Source organism: Chelonoidis abingdonii, chromosome 1, assembly GCF_003597395.2.
Source record: "Chelonoidis abingdonii isolate Lonesome George chromosome 1, CheloAbing_2.0, whole genome shotgun sequence".
Lineage (NCBI taxonomy): Eukaryota > Metazoa > Chordata > Testudines > Testudinidae > Chelonoidis > Chelonoidis abingdonii.
The window spans coordinates 202,210,121-202,233,091 of NC_133769.1; the positions used below are offsets into that span (position 1 = coordinate 202,210,121).

The 22,971-nt window shown below is 40.2% G+C and overlaps 2 protein-coding genes across 3 annotated transcripts in view; both read right to left on the minus strand.

Annotated features, from left to right (window-relative positions):
• Window positions 1-1,275: 1,275 nt before the first annotated feature.
• Window positions 1,276-15,645, minus strand: DONSON (DNA replication fork stabilization factor DONSON). The gene is made up of 10 exons (XM_032786429.2): window positions 15,289-15,645; window positions 11,685-11,765; window positions 9,169-9,372; window positions 8,557-8,735; window positions 5,077-5,255; window positions 4,853-4,973; window positions 4,655-4,750; window positions 3,026-3,224; window positions 2,049-2,255; window positions 1,276-1,675 (listed from the first exon to the last, which is right to left on the minus strand). The coding sequence occupies exons 1-10, from the start codon at window positions 15,577-15,579 to the stop codon at window positions 1,538-1,540; spliced, it is 1,695 nt and encodes a 564-aa protein (XP_032642320.1). The 5' UTR covers window positions 15,580-15,645; the 3' UTR covers window positions 1,276-1,537.
• A 3,355-nt stretch (window positions 15,646-19,000) lies between these two features.
• Window positions 19,001-22,971, minus strand: part of CRYZL1 (crystallin zeta like 1) — a 32,428-nt gene continuing 28,457 nt past the window's right edge. For both annotated transcript variants that reach the window (XM_075073559.1, XM_075073554.1), the window contains exons 14-15: window positions 20,575-20,620; window positions 19,001-19,887 (exon numbers count right to left, since the gene is read on the minus strand). In XM_075073559.1, coding sequence (XP_074929660.1) covers window positions 19,788-19,887; window positions 20,575-20,620 — 146 coding nt within the window. In that variant the 3' untranslated portion in view covers window positions 19,001-19,787. The remainder of the gene's footprint in view (window positions 19,888-20,574; window positions 20,621-22,971) is intronic.

A 22,971-nucleotide genomic window follows, 5' to 3' on the forward strand; every position in this document is an offset into this window, starting at 1 on the left:
TATAGTAACTTCTAATTGACTTTCCAACTTCCATGGGGCAGCCTCTTCAGTGTTCTACATATTGATATTAAGAACTCATGATCTATACTGAGTAATAAAAAGCATTCTACAGCTCTCCAAGGATCTGTGTCAGTTTGTTAGAGTTACTTTCAGCTAAAGTTGGGACATTTGGATTGTCTATTGGAGGTCAATAGCTACTATCTACATAAAGCTAGAGCACCGATACTCAGACCTAGGAGGTTTAGAAGCCAAATTAGCAATCAGCATTACCTAAAAGAGTCTCAATGTGAATTCATTGTTTCATTTATTATAATACTATATATTGATGTTTAAACAGTATGAGAGGGGAAAACAACAAGGAGTCTAGTGGCACCTTAAAGACTAACAGATTTATTTGGGCATAAGCTTTCAAGGTACCACCGGACTCGTTGTTTTTGTGGATACAGATTAACATAGCTACCCCGATACTTGACATTTTGCTGTGAGGAAAACAGTAAGTATTTCATCAACTATAACTGGTTAATAATTAAATCAGTGTTTTACTATCACCTGCTACAGGAGACAGGTTAAAATCACTTGTGGCTTGTCAGCCTCAGTTATCAGTAACAGTGTGCTTTTCATTGTTGAATCCTTTCAAAATGTACTCAAAGTGACAAATTACCTGTCAAGTGAACAGGTAAGTCTGTAGTCTACCAAAGCTGAACCACGACATAATGAAACAGCAGATATATTTAGATTCTGTTGCAGGTATTGTAATAAATAGCATTTCAGAACAGAGCTATCTAGTTACTGAACATAAGTTTATTCAACTGATCTTACCAATAGCATCAAAATCTTTCCTTTTAAATGACAGCTGTGCTTCCTTTGAACTTTAGGTGCTTCCAGTTACATTTAGTCACTGCTAAGAATAAACTCTACTTGAGAGGGATACCACTGTTTTTTCTTTAAGTTATCACTGGTAGATGGATAAGTGTCACAACTTGTTACACTTAGATTAATTTCTCATTTTAATGAAAGGTGAAGGTTTACAATTACAATTCACTTAGCTATTATGGTTTAATCTAGAGGACAACCACTATTTAATCCAGTCATTGTCTTTATACTGAAACAAGTAATAATCACTGACCTCCAGTGTCCAATAGCATAGGAGCCACTTCACCTTCTGTAGAAACTAGAAGTGGTTCCTCTAACAGTTCCGTACCTTAATGGTGAAAATATTAACCCTTAAGAGGCCCTCACTCTTAATTCTAAACAGGAGAAAACACAAGATTACCTTGTTTATAAAAACTTTATTTAAAAACATTAGACAAATGCAGCTGTTGCTGGTTTTGAGAGGGGCAGTGTTCTTGCTGGACTATTCAGAATGTTTTTCCACTGGAATTTGCCTTATGAATGAGGATGTGTGCAACAGAAGTTCTTACCCGCTACGTTCAAAAGCTTTTGCAAGTAGGCAGTTCTCCCCTCCTGGTACACGATAGCATCTGTAGGGTGTTGACCAAACACTACTAGTCTTATTTCATGAATTAAAATAGCGTACTTAGGATTTCCAGGTGTAAGCATAGTCTCTCATTTCTAGGAGTCGTATAGAAGACTTTCCTAATGTTGGAAGTTGAATCAATTGATCCAACGTTTTAAGATGCAATCCACACTTAGTGAGGTCCTTGCACATAGTTTCCTGTGGAAATTCAGTTTCACAAAAGAGGTAGGTAAGATTAGTAGTTTGAAAGCAATGCATATTTTATACCCATTTTTGTGCCAATGAGCAGTAGATATTGGCTACTCCACTACTAGACTAGGCAGTTTTTCAACAATACGGACCGGGTTAAAGCTATCAGTTTAGTGAACATGCTTTTCCACTGTTCTGACTAGGAATCTCAGCCTCCTCACTACTGATAAAACCTTGTAATCTGGTTAACTCTAAAGTGGCCAACAAGTGGGTGTTAGCCATTATCCCAAGTGAAGAGCAGTTTTTTCCACATTCAGTCTCTTGTTTCTAGAGATAAAAAGTATTAACCCTAACATAGAAGACACCCTTTCAGTTCACTTACCTTATTTAAGATTCTCTCTGTGTTAGTGTTAAACACTGCTGTTGGCTCATGGGTGTATAATACAGCAGAAAAAGCTCCCCTCTGTGCAGATTTGAGCAGCATGGTCAAAGTATGCAGACAATGGGGCATGACAGGACCTGTGATCTCCAAGCTAAATATATCATTATAGCATGAGTGAACCGGTGTTTTCACATTGATGCTTCGAGCCTGAAAACAGTAAGTTACATATTCAGTGTTTGATACATCAAGATTAGTGACATCTTATTTTTCATTTATTTCAACATTAAGATTAGCTTTAATTCAAGGTTCTCAGAGTGCTTTATGAATATTAGACATTAAGTTATTCAATATCCCTACAAGGCATGAGCTACAGTGTAATTTTTATTATACAATATATTAAACCCTAATACACAAGAACACTAAACAGTTTGATAGGTAGTGTGTGCAACTGCATGGGGAATGTAATTTGAGAGAATGTAAACAAGCCATAATGGAATTTGGCCATATACCATAATTAATAGCATTATTCTTTCGGCTCCTCTGCCTCTTAAGGACCGTTGATAAGGCACTGTTTCAGATCCCATCTAAGTGGACAGCTCCAGCAGCCAACATAGCTCAAGAGATCTAACCAGATTCTCAGTACAACAGGAGTTTTAAGAGAATACGTGAAAAGAGCAACCTTAATGACTGGGGAGGGGGAAGGTGGCAAGTATAGTTTTAATCTTGTGTCTTGAAGGTGAGACTATATGCAACTAAGTCTCCAAATCCTTTAAATCTGTGCTACCCACCTGAAACCCCAATAGAGAGGTTTGTAATTAAACTGCTAATTCAACATCAAAGTATAAACAGCACAAATAGCATCACTAGGATCTCTCTGGAGGAGCAGTAACCACAAAGATACATGAAGAAACAAAGCCTTCCCTTTTCTTTTTGAAGGCAGACAGCACCAGAAAGTCATTCTTTCTTTTGCTTTTTACCTTGAGCGTTTGCATTGTTGCACCTCGAAAAGCAACTGGGGACAGCAGTGTTGGTGGGAGCCCTGCCTGAGGGCCTGCCACAGCTACTAAACTCTTACAGTTTATCAAGAAGTTCAGCAACATGAATGTGTTTGTTCCTTTCACTAATGCAACAGATTCAGGCTTGTGATCCACTTGCACTTCATTTTTCTCTTTACGGCTATGTTGATATGGGTCAAAGGAAACATAAGAAGTATAAAGGCATCAAATGCACCAGACCAAGAATTAAAGTCAAGTAAAAATTCACTGAAAAGAGGTTTATGCTAATTTACATTTGCTCTGGAAAGGTAAATAGCTTAGGCCTAATCTTTAGCTTTATTGAAACCATGAGGCAAGGAATGTTCTCCAGAGTGGTGTGTGTGTGTGTGTGTTTGTTTTGTAATTAACAAGTCATTAAAGAAAAATTGTTTAGTTTAATAGCCATTCAAGGAAAGCCTTTACTAAAACAGTTTTGTGTTTATGGGGGTTCTAGAAAAATGAGAGTGTGAAATAAGGTACTGTTCCCAGTTTTAGGTTTGTACTAGTATATAAGTTTGTGTAGACAAATATCTTTAACCAAACTGTCAGCTTGTCTAATAAGTCTTCCCACTGAACCATTCTGGGAGATGACAGACAGCTTATCATCTGTAGGGGAGAAGTGTCTTTGATATCACCACACTGGTCTGTGCTGGTCATATATAGATTACTGAGAAGGCAGCTGAACAACGGAAATTTGACCTAGCATGCTATGTATGGCTTTACAAGTGAATAAGTGACATGCATCTGCTGAAGTGGGTATTCACCCACAAAAGCTCATGCTCCAAAACATCTGTTAGTCTATAAGGTGCCACAGGATTCTCTGCTACTTTTACAGATCAAGACTAACACAGCTACCCCTCTGATACTTTATAAGTGAAGTTTGCTGATTATTCCTTATCTTGGCAGAAATAGGTGGAATTGGTTCTTATATCAAAATACAAAAGCACATCAAATACAGAGAGACATGCCATAATAGTTTGGACTTGGATGTGTAGAAATATCAGTTGACAGAAAACCTAGAACTGACATGATTTGTTTACATCATTTCATCACAGGCGTCCACCATGTAGCTGTATAACAGGTGGTATATTTCTGTTATGCCACATGGAATCTATACCGCCTAGTTTTGGGTAAAATTCATAACCAGATGAGCTTGACAGAAACCAGTTTTTCCATAAAAAGAAAATGTACTTTAAATACATAGGTAAGAGAGAATGCAGTTACTATTACTCTAAGCCTAATCAGAAGGCAGGTCAGTAACAGGCCTATTTTCACTCTTTACATTCTGATAGAATCTACGTTAAGATTGGGTACAATAAAAAGTATAGTCACTTAGTGATCCTGTAACTATTTTCTGCTTTAAAAAAGGTAAAGCCGCACTGTTAAGTACAGAAGGAGACACAGCTTTTATGAACACTTACTGTAAAAAGTACATCATTAACTGAAAATTCTACAGAATCATCATTGCACAGTCACTGATGGACTACGATTCAAAAACCACAGATTTTCAGAGAAATGAAGGACTCCAGTGCTTGTTTTTGATATAGTATATTATGGTACTCAAAAGGATACAGTTTGACAGAAATTGCGTCTGGCTTTTTAATCTTGTCTTGGACTCCCATTTCCTCAAGCCAAGAGAAACTTTCATCGTCACTCACTCCTTGTTCCCTAGGAAAAACAAATTAAAATACTTCACATTAATATATATTAAATTGTCTAGGTAGTGACAAGCACATTTAAATTCTAGACACAGACGATTTTGTTACATACTCTCCATCTTCAGTGTTTTTGCCTGTTTCAGGACTGTTAACTTCTGTATCCAAGTTTGTTTCAGAGTTTTTCTGTGTCTTGCTCCTAGTTTCTTCTACCAAAGGTAAAGAAAAATCTATACCTGAGTAGGGAAGGTAAGCAAATGAATGGTTTACATACATAACTGTGTTAGAACATGAGTTTTGTATGTTGCTGAAATCTTATTAGAAGGAACTCCGTCTTACCTTCATTTCTCATGGCTTCCCTTAAACCCCTGGTTGTGGGGGAAATAACAGCTGTGATAACATCACTTCCTGCAAGGCCCGCTGCGCGAAACAGCACAGTAAATTGGTAGGTACAAACATAGAAATAGGGACACAGCTTGGCTTTGAGAAGATTATATAGGGAAGTAAAACTGACAGACCTGCAGGTCAGAGGAAAGAAGTTATAAAATTTTAGAAGACCATTCTGCAAGAGACTTTTTTTTTTTTTTTTTTTTTTTAAAAACTATTGCCACCTGCTAAAACAACCACCTGGATCTCAAATAGTTTGAAATAAAATACTCCATAAAGTTTCTCAGTTTTAGAGTATTGTAGATAACATGCACCTAGTATTACCAGGTTTGAAAAAGGTAATCTTGGAACATCTAGGGCCAAATTTTCAGGAATTGTTATCCACTGTGCTGAGCTCTTTTGATAAAGTCTGGCCCTGATTGTAGATGTTGAGCTCTCAAGAAGTTTTCTCCTTAGTGTATTAATTCCCACAAAGCATTTAAGGAAACTTAATAGTTTTGCAAAATTCTCTATCAACAGCTAGGCTTGGAAAGGCATTCAACACAAAGTTAGCTGTAGAGTCTTAAGACTGGCTATTGAGAGTATTCAGCTCCCTTTACTATGATAGGATTTTATAGGAGCTTTGCATGTCTGCTTTATGTAGCCATGAGAAAGAGAGGTTGTCCTACTGTAGTAACCTTCAAATTTTACAAATACCTATTTTACAAATTATCAGTTTTATGAACTATTTTTCCCTGTGTGTGGGGGTGGAGTGGGGGAGCACAAAAATAATCACTAATGAAAGTGGTGTCTATGAAGAACAAGTCAATATCTCTTTACATTTCAACGCATCAGAAATTGCTTTGCAGTGGTTCAAAGGCCAAGAAACCAGTGCACCATACTGCAACTTATGCACTGTACCCTATGGTAATTTTGAGATGTTCACTTTTAAGACCTCCTCAATCTCCCCTAGTTTGTAAGATATGGATTCCATTGTAGTAACTATTGTTCAAGAGTTGCCTCTATTTAGAATACGGTGTCCCTGGTAATGAGCTGTGAAACTACCTTGATAAAGTTATATGCAGTATTGTTTTAGTCTTGTGGATCCCAGGATATTAGAGAGACAAGGTGGGTGAAGTAATATTTTATTGGACCAACTTCTGTTGGCAAAAGAGACAAGCCATTTCACCTTGAATGGTTCCTTGAAATGCGTGTATTAGCTTTGTATGCTAAACAATCTGTTCCACCTTGTACTTAGCTGTGTAGTAAGTCTCTCAGACCTGCAGAAGAGCTCTGACAGAAGTTGGTCCAATAAAAGATAATACCTCACCCACCTTGTCTCTTTGATAAAGTTATGTGCATTGGGAAGGGCAATGAGAGATCTCACATGAAAGTCATCACCCTACATGAGGAAGTGCAATCACCCATCTGCCTCAGTTTCTTTCCCCAAACCAGAGAGGCCTGCTATTAATTAAAATTCCAAGGTAAGGAGGAAGATGGGAGGACTGTCAGTGCAAACCCAGAACAGTTATTGGTAAGTAACCTTTCTTCTTAAAGTCTTGGTACATTCCCCCTGTGAGAGATTAGCAAGGAGTGCCCCATCAGGATGGCAGACGGTGAGGAGTTTTTAACTGAAAAGGACTGTAGCACTGCTCTCCCAAACTAGGCACTGGAGAACAATGCTAAATCCAAGGAGCACTGTCTGGTGAAAGTGCATCAAACTCCAAGTCGCTCCTATGCATGACTCCACCCTGGGAACCTTCCTAATGCTTGTTACTGACACCATGGTGGCTCTTAAGGAGTAGGTCTTTAAACCAGGAGGTACTGGATTCTTAGCTAGTATCTATACATCTCCTTAACCAGTGAGAGTCTGTTTGCTAATAACGTCTCATTGGCATCTTTCCACATATGCGATAAAAAAAAACAAAAAACACAACAGGAGATTTTCTAGAGGCCATGGTCTTTTCCAGATAAGAAAAGAGCACCCTCACTACATCAAGGGTATGGAGGTAAGTTTCCTTGGGTAGGTATGGGTGTCTGTTACGAACAACATGGGGAAGGGAAAACATTGATAGGTGGGAACCTGAGATCACTTTAGGCATGAAGCAGAGATGGGCCTAATGGCACACTTGTCTTCGTGGACCACAGTGTAAAGGTTTGGTGATCAAAGCACTAAACTCACTAAACCTCCTAGCAACTGTATCTACAGATGCTTGGGATGCTTACACTCGAGACTCACGGGAAGGGCCCATTAACTCTGTCAGACAAGATTTAAGGAGCCTCTGCTGTTGTGGGACCTACAAGTGGTGATGGGGGAATGCATTCACCATGCCCTTCAGGAAACGAGATTGTAGATAGAGAGAAGATTGGTTTGCCCTTAATCAGAGAAGGAGTTCAAGTTAATGGGCGTTGATATGCCTGGCTCCAGAAAATTGTGGAGAGGAGGTGGTGATAGTGGAGTAAATCTCCAAGGCCCTTGTGGGTTGGAAAGTATGAAAGAAGAGGGATGCCCCTGTCCCTTTCTTCTACATCTGCCCCTCTTGGGAAAAGGCAACAGAAGCAGCTCGTATCATGACATACACCTGCACAGACGAGTATCTGCAGTGGAGGAGAGATTTGGAGTCAGTGGCAGCAGTGCTGAACGAGGAATAGGCTGTGAGGTGGTCAGTTCTTGTGTCATTGTCAAGGCTATTGGTGCTTTCAGAGGCAGTGTCAGTTTGGTCTTGGGTGTTGCTTTTGATTTCCCAGCAGCGCTGGATAAAGCACTTGCTCCTAAAATGAGGTAGAGGAGATTCCATCTTGGGCCCATGATAGAAGGCAGCAGAGAGGCTGGACTGGCAAAGTGAGTTTTGTGTCAAAGAGCCTCAGCAAGGAGACTGGTCTAGGTACCTCCAACAGGGCCAGAATATCAGGCTGTAGACACTGAGAAATCAAATGAATCTGGAGACTCAAATGTTTCCCCATTCCAGCATGGGGAGTGAAGGTCTGGGAAACTGCACAGTGGGTCATCGAGTAAATCTTTGTTCAGCTGTGGAAGGTACCAGACCTAACTACTATATATCATCATCTTATTTTTTTGTAAATTAGACTAAGGAAGATCTAGCTGGAGGACAAAAGCAAGATCTGTTGCTTTCTCTGGTGGTGGTGAAGAAACTGAGGCAATTGGGGGATGCACGCACAATCCCTTATACAGAATAGGGTGGTGATGTCACCGTCATGTGAGGTCTCTTGTGCACCCCTAATGGACACTGCTTTGAAACAGTTCTGCAGTTCAACAGAAGGGATGCCACATATTCACAAGTGGGAATACAGAGACCCTCAAAATAATAAATGTTCTTGGTGAAAGAAAGTGTTTTCCACAGGAAGGAGGACAACAAATACATAATTAAATTAAAATACAGTAATTCAAGTATTTGGGTTTACCAAATCCAGAAGTTCTTCAGTTCAACTTACCACTCACTCATTAGAACCTGTTGCAGTGTTGCATCACGTGACCAAAGACTAGTCTTTCCAGCTATTTTCCTATCTGCTCCAATACGAGGGAATAGCTGTAGCCAGGGCAGTGAAGGGTGAAGCCAATAAATAAGACTTTGCTGGAATGCACAGCGGAGTTCCGTGGACAGCTTTGGTTCCTAGATTCCAAACACAGTGTTTAATAAGATTGGTAATATCTTTCTTCTCAGAGAGCTGGACAGTCTCCCTTTCTGGCACTTCAAGTATTTATTTTACATATAAACTTAAGGCCTTGTCTATTCTAGTGAATAGCCCCAATTCAGCAAGTGGTAGGCAGCAACTAGGGAACTGCACCAGTACTCTTTGCACTGTTGCACACCCAGTTCAAGGTCTAAACCTTAATTTAACAACCTCACAGTTGTTGCAAACCCTGACTTTCCTTTTTCCGCAGTAAGGTCAGCGCTGGTGCAGTTACACCAGTTGCTCAATAAGGGCTATTCCCACTGTACACAAGAACTTAAAAAACAAAACAAAACAAAACAAAACCGAACAACAGATACTCCACACCCAGCATCTCCATTATATTTAACATGATTACAGGAGAATGACTACCTGTATGCTTCGTGGGAAATTGACTGATGTTGCTCTACAGTGCTGGGCAAATCCTTGAGCCTCTTCTTGTGCCTTCAAATGCTCTGCCCAAGTAAAAGGTTGGGAAGACATGAATAGAAGTCGAGTTTTAATACTCCAGTCTGCAGGAAATTCTGTGCTTGGTGAGGAGGAAACATCAGGTATGGAAACAGGTAAATGAAGATCCTTACAAAATAGAAATAATGTAAAGTCAAAATATAAGAAAAATATTTTTCATCTATTTTTCAGCCAGTGTTTTCAGAAAGCTTACAGACACTCATGCTTCAAGGCATAAGTCAACCACTAATAAGGATTAGAGGAAGTGTCTTCCTCAGGGAAAAAATTATTTCATAACTGGCCACTATGGGGGTTTCTTGCACTTTCATTTAAAGCACCTGATACTTGCGAGCATACAAGATACAGGAATTAATGGACCACCGATAGGAACCCATGCAAAGAAAGCACGGAAGTCCTTGCAAAAAAACTCCAAACTTTTACCTTTATTGCACTAGACAGAAGCATTCCTTACCCACTGATTGCTATTACTGTAAATACAACAGTGCCTACTACTTAGTCATTGCAGAGGAACACATATGCAAAATTTAAGTTGTTCCTCGTTTACAAATACCTTAAACTGTTAACATTTATGATAATTTTAGAAAAATGTATTTTGTATTTCAGTTTATATCAATTAAAATAGACTAGCCAAAATCACTGTTTTGAGTCACGATCACTTTCCAGCTCAGATATACATACTCACACAATACTGCAGTGTTTGGGTTGCAAACTGCAGGAGAAGGTTTTCATCCAAATAAAAACAAATTGTTTTCACTGACATCTTAAGAGACTTATCTCTGTATTTTTTTTTTTAAATTATTTTATTATGTACAAGTTTAAGATGATATGAATGCCATGCCAGATCAGACCAGTGATCCATCTAAGCCAGTCACCATTGTTGGTGGCTGGACAGTACCAAATGCTTCACAGGAGGTGCATGAAATCCTTTAGGCAGTAAGGGATAACTGTCCCCTTAGAGCAAGTTTCCTCCTAACCCCTGATACAAGTTGGCTGAAATCTAGATTTTGACCGTCAACTTGAAATCTAGAGAGAAAAGGTGGGTGTGGTAACACATTTTATTGGACCAACTTCTGTTGGTGAGAGAGAAAAGCTTTCGAGCTGTCAAGGTTTCTTTCCCCACTCTGAACTTCAGGGTACAGATATGGGGGACCTGCATGGACCCTTCTAAGCTTAATTACTACCTTAGATCTGGTACACTGCCACCACCCAGAATTTCAGTGTCTGGGGCACTTTCTGTCCCCCCCAAAACTTTCACCTCCCTGGGTTGCCTTGAAAGGCTTCACCACTTCCCTGGTGAACACAGATCCAAACCCCTTCGATCTTAAAACAAGGAGGAATTAACCATCCCCCCTCTATTTCCCCCCACCAATCCCTGGTGAGGCCAGACCCAATCCTCTTGGATCTTAAAAGCACAAACAAAGACTTCCCTCCACCAAGATTTGAAAGTATCTTGTCCCCCTATTGGTCCTCTGGTCAGGTGTCAGCCAGGTTTACTGAGCTTCTTAACCCTTTACAGGTAAAAGAGACATTAACCCTTAACCATCTGTTTACGACACGAGCTGACACAGAATTCTTCTTCTTCTTCTGAAAGAGCTGTGTAAGCTCAAAAGCTCGTCTTTCGTACCAACAGAAGTTGGTCCAATAAAAGGTATTACCTCATTTACCTCGTCTCGCTAATATCCTGGTACCAACACAGCTACAACAACACTGCATACAACTTGAAATCTAGTTAGCTTCAAAAATTTAGTTTCAGGAATTACACCCTGCTAAAGTCTGTTATCAATGTTTGTAGTTTTACTGTTTTTTTTTAAAAGGGGTTTCTCTCTTTTCTGTTACAGCACTGAAAGACCTATAGGGACAACAGGGAAAGTGAATGACTATACAAGCAGACAAGAAAATTGTTAAAGTTCCTGTGAGAGGCGCAAAGTAAACAAATTGAAAGAATTTTTCTAATCTCTTTCTGTTACAGTAAATTTACATGTCAAGTAGTAAAGATTTCAGACAAAATATGAAATTTAAGTTGGTGTCAACTTAATACTGAACTTCAAGGCATTCTAAGAAAAAGTCCTACAATTGTAACATTCTAGCAAAATCTAGATGACACTGAACAAAGCAAAGCTACAAAAAAAAAAAAAAAAGACAAAATTTAAGCTTTTTAGTATCAGAGGGGTAGCCGTTTTAGTCTATCTGTAAAAAGCGACAGAGTCCTGCGGCACCTTATAAACTAACAGATGTATTGGGGCATAAGCTTCCGTGGGCCACTACATACATCTGATGAAGTGGGTATTCGCCCACGGAAGCTTACGCTCTAATACGTCTGTTAGTTTATAAGGTGCCAAAGGACTCTTTGTCGCTTTTTAAGCTTTTTTGTGCATGATGAAACATTAAACACTCCAAAAAAAATATTTATGGCTTCCTACATTGGTTAATGTGGCAAAATCTGCTCTTTCAGAACACTCTTCTTTCCAGGTGGATTTATTTTCCTGAAGAGTATCTAAAAACTAAAGAAAGAAAGAGTTATTAACTTTAGATTAAGTTAAGCAAAGTTGAGAGTTAAATTGACAATTTTGTTTTAAGGCTGATCTTTAAGTGTAATTTCATGTGATATTTAAAACTGACCATTATCAATAGCACATATTAGAATATTTCATTTTCTGGTGGCAACAATTAAAAGGCATTTTCAAGATGTAAATACATTTGTAAGTTTAGTGATTTTCTTAGATTGAACTCCAAATGTATTGGGAAGTTTGGGCTTTGAGAGTCCCTTTCTTCAGCTAAATAGCTTGAGAATTATAAAAATTGCACTACTGAACACACACATCCTCCTTTGTGTTAGTATAGTACAGAGCACACTAAATGAGAGCAACAAGTAAATTTTCCTGTTGTTCCTTTAATTGTTTTATACACAAGTACAATACTTTTGTGCAACACCCCTCCCTCCCCACAACCTTAACAGATAAACCAGTGGAACCTGCTTCTCCCTACCAAAAAGCTTTTCTTAAATTGTATAAAAGTGGCTTCAATTCTACATGTGACTGAAAGTTTTAAAAAGCCTTGTAAGTAGTTCACAAAACAGCATTACCCCCCCAATAGACACTTCTCCAAGCACTACTCATAACAGAGTGAGGAGGGGAGGGGAGGGCTAGATTTACAGACTCTAAATAGTCTGAAAGATATCCACATGACACTAGGACAGGGTGTTAATTCCAGTAGAATATATTCCTCTCCCCTTCTGGGATTTCACTAGGTGCTGGGGTATGCAGTGCTCTCCAACCAAGTGACTGTGACTGAACTTTTTAATAATAATTAAAATAAAAGGACAAAAGCAAACATGTCTTTTAGGTCCCAATTATCACCCAACTCACTTTTTTCCCCCTTCAGAGAGAGGGGAAAAAAATTCCAGCCAGGGATGGGATGCTCTTTACTGGAGGTGGATTTTACTAGGTAAAAATCACGGTATTTACTGCTCCAGGAAAAACTTGTTTGTCCCAGTTTAAGGCATTTTCTATTTTAAAAACTTTTTCGCTAATGCATACTACCTTATATTTAGTTTTAGTTACATATTCAAATTGTGATTACATAAGTCAGTATATTAATGTAGGATTGTATAAATAAAAAGTAAAACTGCAGTGGGCTTAATATATGTAATTTAATACTGAACATCAGAATGTCTGTATACACTCTGGTTTGGTACTTTCAAGAAAGTTGTGCCTGTCCGCTCATATTTCAGTTTTCAATATTATATCAACAAAAATCAAAAACATTTGATTGTATGAAAATGGCAATAATGCAGAGTTGTAGGCTAGAAGCATTAAGCAATCAGAAGCATGCAGAGTTTTCAGTCCAGGTCCATTTAGCCATCCAGCATTCCGTAGCAGCTTTTGGAGCCTGTTCCTCGGTTACCAAGGGATGTACTCAAAGTTTGAAGAGATTCATTCTATGCCAAACTGGCTGGACACTGATGCAATTCTTTCCCCCAGTTTCCTGGTTTAAACTGGATTTAGGCCAGTATTTACCAGCGCCCTGTCCTAAACTATTTTCTCCTGGGAAATTGCCAATACTGATTCTAACCCCACTCGACCCATCCCAAACCCCCCCCCCAAAAAAGAAGGCATTTCAGTCAACTCTAGCGCTATTGATAATTCCTAGTTCTTTTTGTCAGCAGATCTTAAATGGTAGGTCTACACTGGCATAAGAGACCAATGGCACAGCCACACCTGCCCTGTGTCAGCTAACTCAGGTTGGCAGAACTCAGCTTAAGGGACTACAAAACTGCAGTGTGGATGTTTTGGGCTTGGGCTGGAGCCCAGGCTCTAGGACACCCTTCCTCGACCAGGTTTCAGAGCCTGAGCTCCGGCTCAAGTGTCTACACCGCCATCGTACAGCCCCGGCCATCTGAGCTCAGGGAGCCCGAGTCACCCCACTAGGGGTGTAATGCTGCAAAGACCTACCCACAGGGCCGGCTCTAGGCACCAGCAAAACCAGCAGGTGCTTGGGGCAGCACATTTCCAGGGGGCATCATTTTGGCCAGTTTTTTTTTTTTTTTTTTTTAAACTCACTTCCTCCCCTCTCACAACCCTGCAGAAGCAGAGCCATGGAGCAGCTGGGGATCCAGCGTGGGAGCTGAGAACCCACAGGATCCTGAGCGCTGTAGTTCCTTCCCTAGCTCCCTGCCTATAGAGCCAGCCCTGGAGCAGGGAAAGAACTACATTTCCCAGCAATCCCTTGGGTGATATCAACAGGAAAAGGAGGAGTAGGGTGAGAAATAGCTGAGCCATGCTGCCAGTTGAAAGGGGTGGCACCGTGAATGGGGAACAAGTGTGCCCAAGGAGAAGAAGGCTTTGCCCCAGATGTCCCCTTCAGAAGACTTCCCCAGACTGCATTAGGGATACTGGTGTGACCTTACCTTGCAGCCCTCAAAGAAGGAATTGAGTGGACTAAATGGACAGTGCACCTCTCTATCTGAAGCCTAGCAAGAGAGGTACGTGGATCCCACTAGAATTTTAAATGGAGAGTAAGGGAGGGGAAGATCTGCTAGGGAACTTCAGCAGCTTTAGATACAGTACCAGGCACGTAGGAGGATTTCCACTTCTGAGCCATGGAAGCAGAAATTGATATTTCCTTTTCAGATTTAGCTAATATTCAGAAAGGGAATCTAGCAGCTGCCTTCCAGATTTGAACACCCTCAAAATTCAGGAGTGCTCAAGCTCAATTTGGGCAGCTGTTACTTCATTTCTCCCAAATCAAATATACTGATCCACTGTAACTTGCTGTGTAGATAAAATAGTGAAAGAAATGAAGAAGGCAAGAAATGCTTCCAAGTCGTTTTTAGGACGGAATTGCTATTTTCCACAGCTATTGCTTTTTTTTTTTTTTTTTTTTTTAAAGTTTTATTTGTTTATAAAGGAAGACTACGATTGCATTGGCAAATTCCCCATAGAAACAAAGAGTGGAACAAAAAGAATAATTAAAGGCATTCCAACTTTTCCTCATTTATGGAGGACAGTCTTATAATATGCATCCAGATCTCCTCCATCACACAAGCTGAAATTGTTCCACTTTAGGGGCAGTTCTGTAACCAATGGGATACCAATCCTGTCTGTGCACATCCAAAATTCGCCTGAATGACCTTCCCTGGGAGTGATTTACCAGTGACCCGGGCTAGGGTGGCAAGGGGTCCGGGTGTGTGTTGTGGGGTGTGGGGGGAGCCCAGGGCTGGGGCAGCAAGGATGTATGGGGGGCGGGGGAGACTGGCTGGGGTGAGGGGCAGCCAAAATTTTTTTTGCTTGGTGGAGCAAAAACCAAGAGCTGGCCCTACCTACCCAAGGTGCTTTGCAAAGGTCAGCCTAGCCACCCTACTGCTCACCAGTGCCAGGAACACAGCCCATCTCCTGAGTCCCAGCCCATCGCTCTGTCCACTGCCCCACCCCGTCCCTACTAGCGCTCCCCTCTCTGCTCGCAGGACCTGGGGAGCAAACCCGACTCCACCCAGCCAAGCCCTTGGGGCGGGGGGGGGGTCGGTACCTGCCAGAGAGGGTGTCTGGAGGCCTGGTTTCCCGGCGGCGGCCGCTGCTCCTGCAGCTCGGGGGTGCCTGGGGGGCGGTGCCCGGCAGTGCCGGGTCGCGGCGCGTTGTCTAGGCTGGAGAAGGGATTGCGCCGCCCTGGTCTGGGGAAAGGGCGCCGGACGGAGGCCGGGTCCGCCGGGGGACAGGGCGGGGAGGCGGCCTCGCTCCTCCGGGCCCTTTTCCGCTTGAGCCGCAGCGTCTCCGGCGGCCTCTTGAAGCCGGGCGAGTAGCCGGGCACCGCGGCGCACATGGCAGGGCCGGACCTGGCCGGGCGCTGGCGGCGGGACCCGGGCTCCGCTCTCCGAATTCTGGCGCGCAAAGCGGAGAGCCCCGCCCCGGAGCGGACCCGCGCTGCTGACGTGGGCAGCGAACCCCGCTTCCCTCAGAACTGTCTCTTAACGTGGGCAGGCAGCGGCGTGTTAGTAACATTTGGATCACGGCTGAAAGTTTTCTTTGCATCCAGACGATGTCGAGACTTGCTTTTCTAAACGAATTAAAGCTTAAACCCTGGCGCACGGAACAGTGGCTGGGGGTAAAATGTACAGTATAGCTCGTTTGAATTTTGCATACACCCAGGCCATCTGGGTGCATTGTATACTCACATCATGTGTGCACCTCACTTCTCTGACATACCCCTACATCGACCATCTGCACAGTGTACACACAGTACACACACGTGTACCTTATACCAAACCCGCACTCCTACATAACTCACTGTATCCACACTCCTATAGCTATAGCTCACACCAATCATGTCCTGACGGGGGAATGAGAACTCCTCTTTTATTGGAAAAAGTATTCACAGAGATAATTTAAACTAGAAATGATTTTGAGGAAAAAATAATTTGCAATTTCAAACTGGAATCAATGGCTATACATTTACGCTTTTGCCTTACAGCAACTGATGTCAAAACTGGGAGGGGAAAAAAACTAAAAAGTACCGAGATGCTGTTTTGCAGTAAGACTATATTTATCTGCTATGTAAATAAAATGGTTGGCCTGGCATGGGCAGCAGCTGTATTTATCTGATAATGGGAGTCTGGAAAATTCCAAATGCTTCAAACAAGATGGGCGGAATGTGAGCCTAATTCAGCTTTTGAAAGAAGGAAGGCCCCCCTACCCACATCAAGCACCAAAAGAAACAGGCTATAATCAAAGGTAGAGGGGGAAATAGTCTGCCAGATATTAAAATCGGAGGCTATACACTTGTGTTCTTATATTATTCAACCACAGATACTGTGTAGGTACTGGCTAAGTAGCAGCTGTTTACTAGTTTTGCTTGTTATATATATACAATGGTACTCAAAGGGAGAATCTGGGTGCCACTTTTCACCAGCACAAGCTATTTTCATTTGCTCCTATTACACTCCTTTAGTCCTCTGCCTTTAGACTATATTTCCAAACTGCACTAATTTTTTCCATTCCAGTAAAGAGTCCAACCCACCCTAATATTAATGATCTCTTTAAATATATTAGGAAGACAGCTCACTCTTGCCCAAGAGAAAAATATGTATATAGGAGTAATACAGAGGAAAAAAAGATCTGAAGATATATCAAAGCTATTAATTACAGGCTATTTACACAGTAGCCTTACATGTTTACGAGAATGATATATGCTAAAAGAAGCAGAACTGTTAGCTAAAGGGATAGAACAGGGAGGAGTCTTTCACATCTGGGCCTTGTCTACACAAGTGATTTTTCCTGGCATTAGCTTAGCTCTGGTGCCACTGCACTGTTGTGGAGTGAGCTAGTGTAGACCCAGTGCAGACAGTTTTATCACCCTGTCAAAAAACCTACAGCCATCCAGAGACTGAGGCCACAGGGACAGGTGAATTCAACACTTCTTTGGACAGACTAAAGCAAGTGTGTCCTGCTGACCAAAGCTGCTAGATGAATATCCAAAGCAGATGCCATTCTGCCTACCAGGTCTTAGAAGGCTCTGCTGCACTCAGAGGAGAGGAGAAAGCAGTCCACTCAGCCTCATCAGGAGCTGTGGTAGAAATAGCAGCTTAGAAGCCTAACCGGTTCTTCCTCCAAGAAAGTGTCCAAATCCACATCTGGCAGCACCTCTGACTTAGTAGACTAGATGAGGCTGAAAAATCCCTTTAGCAGCTGCTGCTTCTTTAGTGGATGAGACTTTCTAGGGAGGATAACAGGAGCTGCTGGGTGTACAACACTTTTGAGAATCAGGTCTTTTTATTCAGATGCTTAAATATGGATTTAGGAGCCTAGCTTTAGACTCTTATTTTTGAAAAACTTGGCCTAAGTCTACCTTAATAGCTGTAGACTAATTTTAGGCTCTATATAAGTGTATCTAAGCTAACACTCCATAGAGAAAGAAAATGAATTAATTTCATAACTGCTCACATTGATGGAGAGAGAAACTAAGAGATAGTTAAAAGGGGTGGGGCATTTATATCATCAGTCTATTGTAGGTAGGGTTTGAGGGACATGCATATGACCCCTCACTATCACTTACTGCTTTAAGTTTCCAAGGACATACGTGTTGGCATGCCACTCCCACAATGTGTGGGGCTGTGGAGGAAATGTCAAGAAGGAGACTATGCTGTTGTGCAATGGACCTAGTTCATTCAAATTCACCAAAACAAATTGCAAAATGTTCCCCTCCCCCATGAGACCAAAAGGTCAAAATGTACAGAGTATGGTTAAAAAACAAACAAACCAATAGACTGATAGTTCTAGGACCTAGAAGTCTCTCAATTCTTTTTGTTGTTTTATTGTTACTTTTCTAGTTTTGTTAAACCGATTCCATCTTTGTCATTTCATTTTTATTTCTATTCCCTCTATTCTCTCTCCTTTTATTTTGTACGTATTGAAACTGACATGAAAGTGACAGGAGAATAAATAAAATACAATACACTGCTGGATATATCATGGGTTCAAGACTGATGTTAAATAAGAGAGATGAATGCCTTAATGTAATTTTATATGTGTCTGTTCTGTATGAAACAGCACCTATTCTCAAGCTTGCATTGTATCACAAACGGAAAAATGAGATTTTTTTCATACTTCTTATAACCTGATTTATGTGATTTACTGAGGATATGCGATAATCCCAGTGACTAGAAAAACAGCACACCAAGGCAAATTGACATACTGTTACAGTACAGTAGAGAGAAAAGGTGGGTAAGGTAATAACTTTTATTGGACCAAATTCTGTTGGTGAGAGAGAGAAGCTTTGGAATTTACATAGAGCTCTCTCTCAGGTCTGGGGAAAAAAAAAACCAAAAAAATTCTCAGATTTGATGAATAGTTCTATGTAAACTCAAAAGTTTCTTCCTTTCACCAACAGCAGTTGGCCCAATAAAAGATATTACCTCACCCACCCTGTTTCTCTAATATCCTGCGATGAACACAGCTACCACGACACTGCATACTGTTACTCAGGATTAAATCTAACAATGTAATACCTAGATTTCAAAGTGCAAGTGCTCACAGTTTGAACCATCCCTTCCGACAGTGATATTTAGATTGTACCCAACTGCTCTATTAACGTGCTTCAGATGTCAAGCCGTAACAGGATGGATGCTGGTGTGTGTGATGGTAGAAAGGAGAATGGTGTTGGACAAGCTGATCTCATGAACATTAGTATATGACTAGTTAATCCTAAAGAGCAAAAGTGGAAGGGTGTAAATGAAAGAACACAGAAGGTGTTTTAGGAATGATGTCAGAGATGGAAATTCAGTTTACATTTCCTACTATTTAGCAATATAAAAAGGAACAAAGTCTATGCGCAATACAGTGCATTGAACATTAACATGAATTGAACACTAAAGCGAAAGACTGACCGCATATCTGTGTAATCTTTCATTCACATTTGTCTACCTTAATTTTATAGCTATATAAAAGTGAGATGTTATGAAATGGTTGTAGAACAGTAATTCAAATCTTAAAGGGACATGATAAACTTGAGAACAAATCAGTTTGAAAAAAAACAACCCTAAAAAACAAACAAAAAAACCCAACCTTGTTACAAATAAGTTGTGCCTACCCCTAGAATCCCTCTGCCAATTTTGCTAGTTTTACTACTACATTTTCCTATTTTTTAATATTTTTCTCTTCCCTGTTTAAAAAGAGTATGTCAAAGACTGAAGCAGACTATTTAGATGCTGTCAAATGCAAAAAATAAAACTGAACAATCAGAAAAAATATTTTTTCTCTAGCCCCAAAATAATCTTAGATGTTACTTATAACAGTAATAGGAGGGAAAAATCAGATGATGTGATTTTTAAGTTAATGGTATCTCTTTAAAGTTGTTGATGGAATCATTCTTAGATTTGATACAGGGAAATGAAAAGTCTCAGTACCAAAACATTCACAGCCCAGACACTATCTTCAGACCCTAGTTACAGAACTATTTGAAGTTGCACACCAATTTACTTCTCAAATATATTACATATCTCTGTCTCCCAGTCTTAGAAACAAGGAACTTGTGCTTCAGAATTGGATGACTTGTCTTTTTCTTGCTTGATTCTTCTGAACTATCTCCATAGAAACTTTGGCTTCATACAATGGGACTGGTTCATCCAACTGAGGCCTAAAAGGGAGCAATCTGTCAGAACTGTCTGGTGTGCATGCTCAGACCAATAAGAAACATTCCAAGACTATAGCTGTAGACTTTACATTTTACAATGTCAACTTTACTCCTTAAACAAAATGAAAATGTTATAGCTCTCCTAGGATCCCTGAAAGAACTGCAGAGCTGTAAAGCAAACAGTTAACAGAAGTTTAATTCAAGATATCCTGAATTTTTTTTTGGCAGGGGTAGGGCTACTCTTCCCATTCTCTGTGTAAGCAGTGAGGGATCTTCCTTTTCCCACTTATGGCAGCCTGAAATTTTACTGACTCCATCATTCTTCTGACAGAGGAAGCCTAGAAAGATCTACATTTAGAGCCAGCAACACTCTTCAGTCAGGTACTGTGAGCACCACAAGGTATTCTCTCCCCGCAAGGAAAGAATGCGCTGCCTCTGTTGGATTTCCAAGCAGTGCTGAACCAAGGAGAGAAAAACCAGGAATTAGACCCAAATCTTCCATATGGTAATGCTGCAGGCTAGTCACACGGATAGATCATAAATAGTTTCATATAAATGATTCAGTAGAATTTTTCTCACTTTGAGTTGACAGTATAGGTGGCAAGAGTTTTCTGAAGAATAGTTTTTTCTCACGTTAAAAACTCAGTATTAATCAGAGAGTTTGTTTTCACTATGGTACTTCTGTCTTACCTGAAAACACTATTGGATAACTTCTCCATTACATCTTCTAAGATACGTATCTGAATGGGCTGTTAAGGTAACAATACACACACAAGGGACTGATCTTTAAGTCCACAGTTCTCCAATCAGATTTGCCCTGGGCAGATCCATGTATCTGTGCAGAGCTACCAGGGTCAGAGTTTAGATGAGATGATTTAAAGACTGAAAATAAAGTTAATCTGAGGTCCATGTCTGATTATGTGTTACAAATTATGCTTCCTAAAACAAAATAAACAAGGCAGGTAGACCAATGTATCCTCTAACAAATACATCATCAGCTGATCTGCCACAGTACCTAGGAGTTCTAGTGCTGTATCATAACAATTTTAAAAATAAAACTGTCAAGTTTTACCTGATCTGTATGGTGCTACAGCACTAATTACAATGTCCATCATTAAACAGAGCATGGTGGTTCCCACTCTTTGGAGAATAATTATGATAGATTTTGGTATGAGTAATCTATATGAATGATGGATAGCTAGTTGTCTGAGGTAAAAATCAAGATAAGCCTGGGAGCAGAAGAACATGTGAAGCAGAACATACGGATTTACTAAACTCTCAAGGACATGCACAGTGTATAAATGCTGTGCATTTTCAAAAAATCTATTTTATTTGAACTAATCAGCAACACTAATATCAATGGGAAAAAGAGGGTTTTACTAAGACCATGTCTACTTTACAGACCTTACAGTGGCACAGCTTCAGCTATGCCCTTGTAGGGTCTCCCATGTAGCCGCTCTATGCCGACGGGAGAGAGCTATCCTGCTGGCATAATTAAATCATCCCCAATGAGTGGCACCAGCTATGTCAGTGGGAGAGTGTCTCCCGCCGACATAGCGCTGTCCACACCGGTGCATTTGTCAGTGAAACTTTGTCAGTCGGGGATGTCGTTTTTTCCATACTCCTGATTGACAAAAGTTTTACTGACAAAAGTGCTAGCATAGTCATAGTCATAGTCATAGTCTTAATTTGTCAGTCACCAGAAAATGTAACTTGGATTCATTCAGTTTTAAGAGTAATCAATTTAGTATTCAAAATGTAAGCCATTTCAACCTGATCTCCATGGGATCTCTTCTGATGTTTTTTTTCTGCAATGTTCACAGTGCACAGATCACATACATATGTTCAATGTTTCAATATAACAATTCAAGGTAATGCTGTTTTTCTGTTTGAACAACTTGTAGTAAATAAAGTATGCTCCTTGATTATAGGACAACATAACAGCTTACAAAATAAATCCTGTTTGTTTAGTTAGTTTAAGAGCTAAGAACACAAAATGTATTTCTCAGAATTATTAGTCATTTTTAAATCAGGAAAATTAATAGAGTTGCGCTGAAGTGGAATGTCAACAAATAACTTTTTAAAAACGATTTCATAATTACTTGTTTCCCCACCCATACATCAATGTTCACATAGACAAGCCCTTTGGAGTGCTTAACTTTGGTTAAACTATTGTGCAATTTAGTTGGGGGAGGGGCACTTCCTTTGTTCTAAGAGCCTCAATGTAGTTAACTCCCTTTTAGAATGCAGAGACTTAATCCTTACATTCCTGTTCTGCTGAACTGCAAAAATGATTCAGCAGATCTCGTCATCTGGAAGGAACCTTAAAACCATCATTAAATTTGCAACAAAAAGGTACAGATATTGTTTTTTTATAAAAAGAGCCACTCAACTCTCCAGCAGCGTGCGCATGTGCACAGACACACACAGACAGACGCGGCTCAATAGAATGTAGGTACATAGAATTTGTAAATAGGGTACAATTTCTTAAAGTACAGTCCTCATGAAGACAAAATTAGAGCAATGAGTTATTATATATTTCAGTTTAGTCATTACAATACAAAAGTTAAGGTTTGAAGATGATAAAATTAATGCCTAGAAGAATGGAGAACAAGTAATCCCTATAATTTAAAAGCATAGACAAGATCTGATTTAAGGTGCCAGATCCTCAGCTGGTATAATTCAACACAACTACATTGCCTTCTATGGAGTTAAGCTGATTTACAGTGGTTGATGATCTGGGCCCTAATATTTTACTTTCTTCAAAATATTTGTTTTAGTTTTCTGTTCTGTTTTTCCCAAAGTACAGTAACTCCTCACTTAATGTCATCCCGGTTAGTGTTGTTTTGTTGTTAACGTCACTGATCTATTACAGAACATACTCGTTTAAAGTTGTGCAATGTTTGTTTATAACAGGAGTCGGCAACCTTTCAGAAGTGCTGTGCCGAGTCTTCATTTATTCACTCTAATCTAAGGTTTCACGTGCCAGTAATACATTTAAATGTTTTTAGAAGGTCTCTTTCTATAAGTCTATAATATAGAACTAAACTATAGTTGTATGTAAAGTAAATAAGGTTTTTAAAATGT

Coding starts and splice junctions, on each gene's coding strand:
- DONSON (XM_032786429.2), bottom strand. CDS start 15,579: ATGTGCGCCGCGGTGCCCGGCTACTCGCCCGGCTTCAAGAGGCCGCCG. Junction 5,256..8,556: donor CAGGTTCTAATGAGTGAGTG/GTAAGTTGAACT, acceptor TCTGACCTGCAG/GTCTGTCAGTTTTACTTCCC. Junction 3,225..4,654: donor GACGCAATTTCTGTCAAACT/GTATCCTTTTGA, acceptor ATATCAACATAG/CCGTAAAGAGAAAAATGAAG.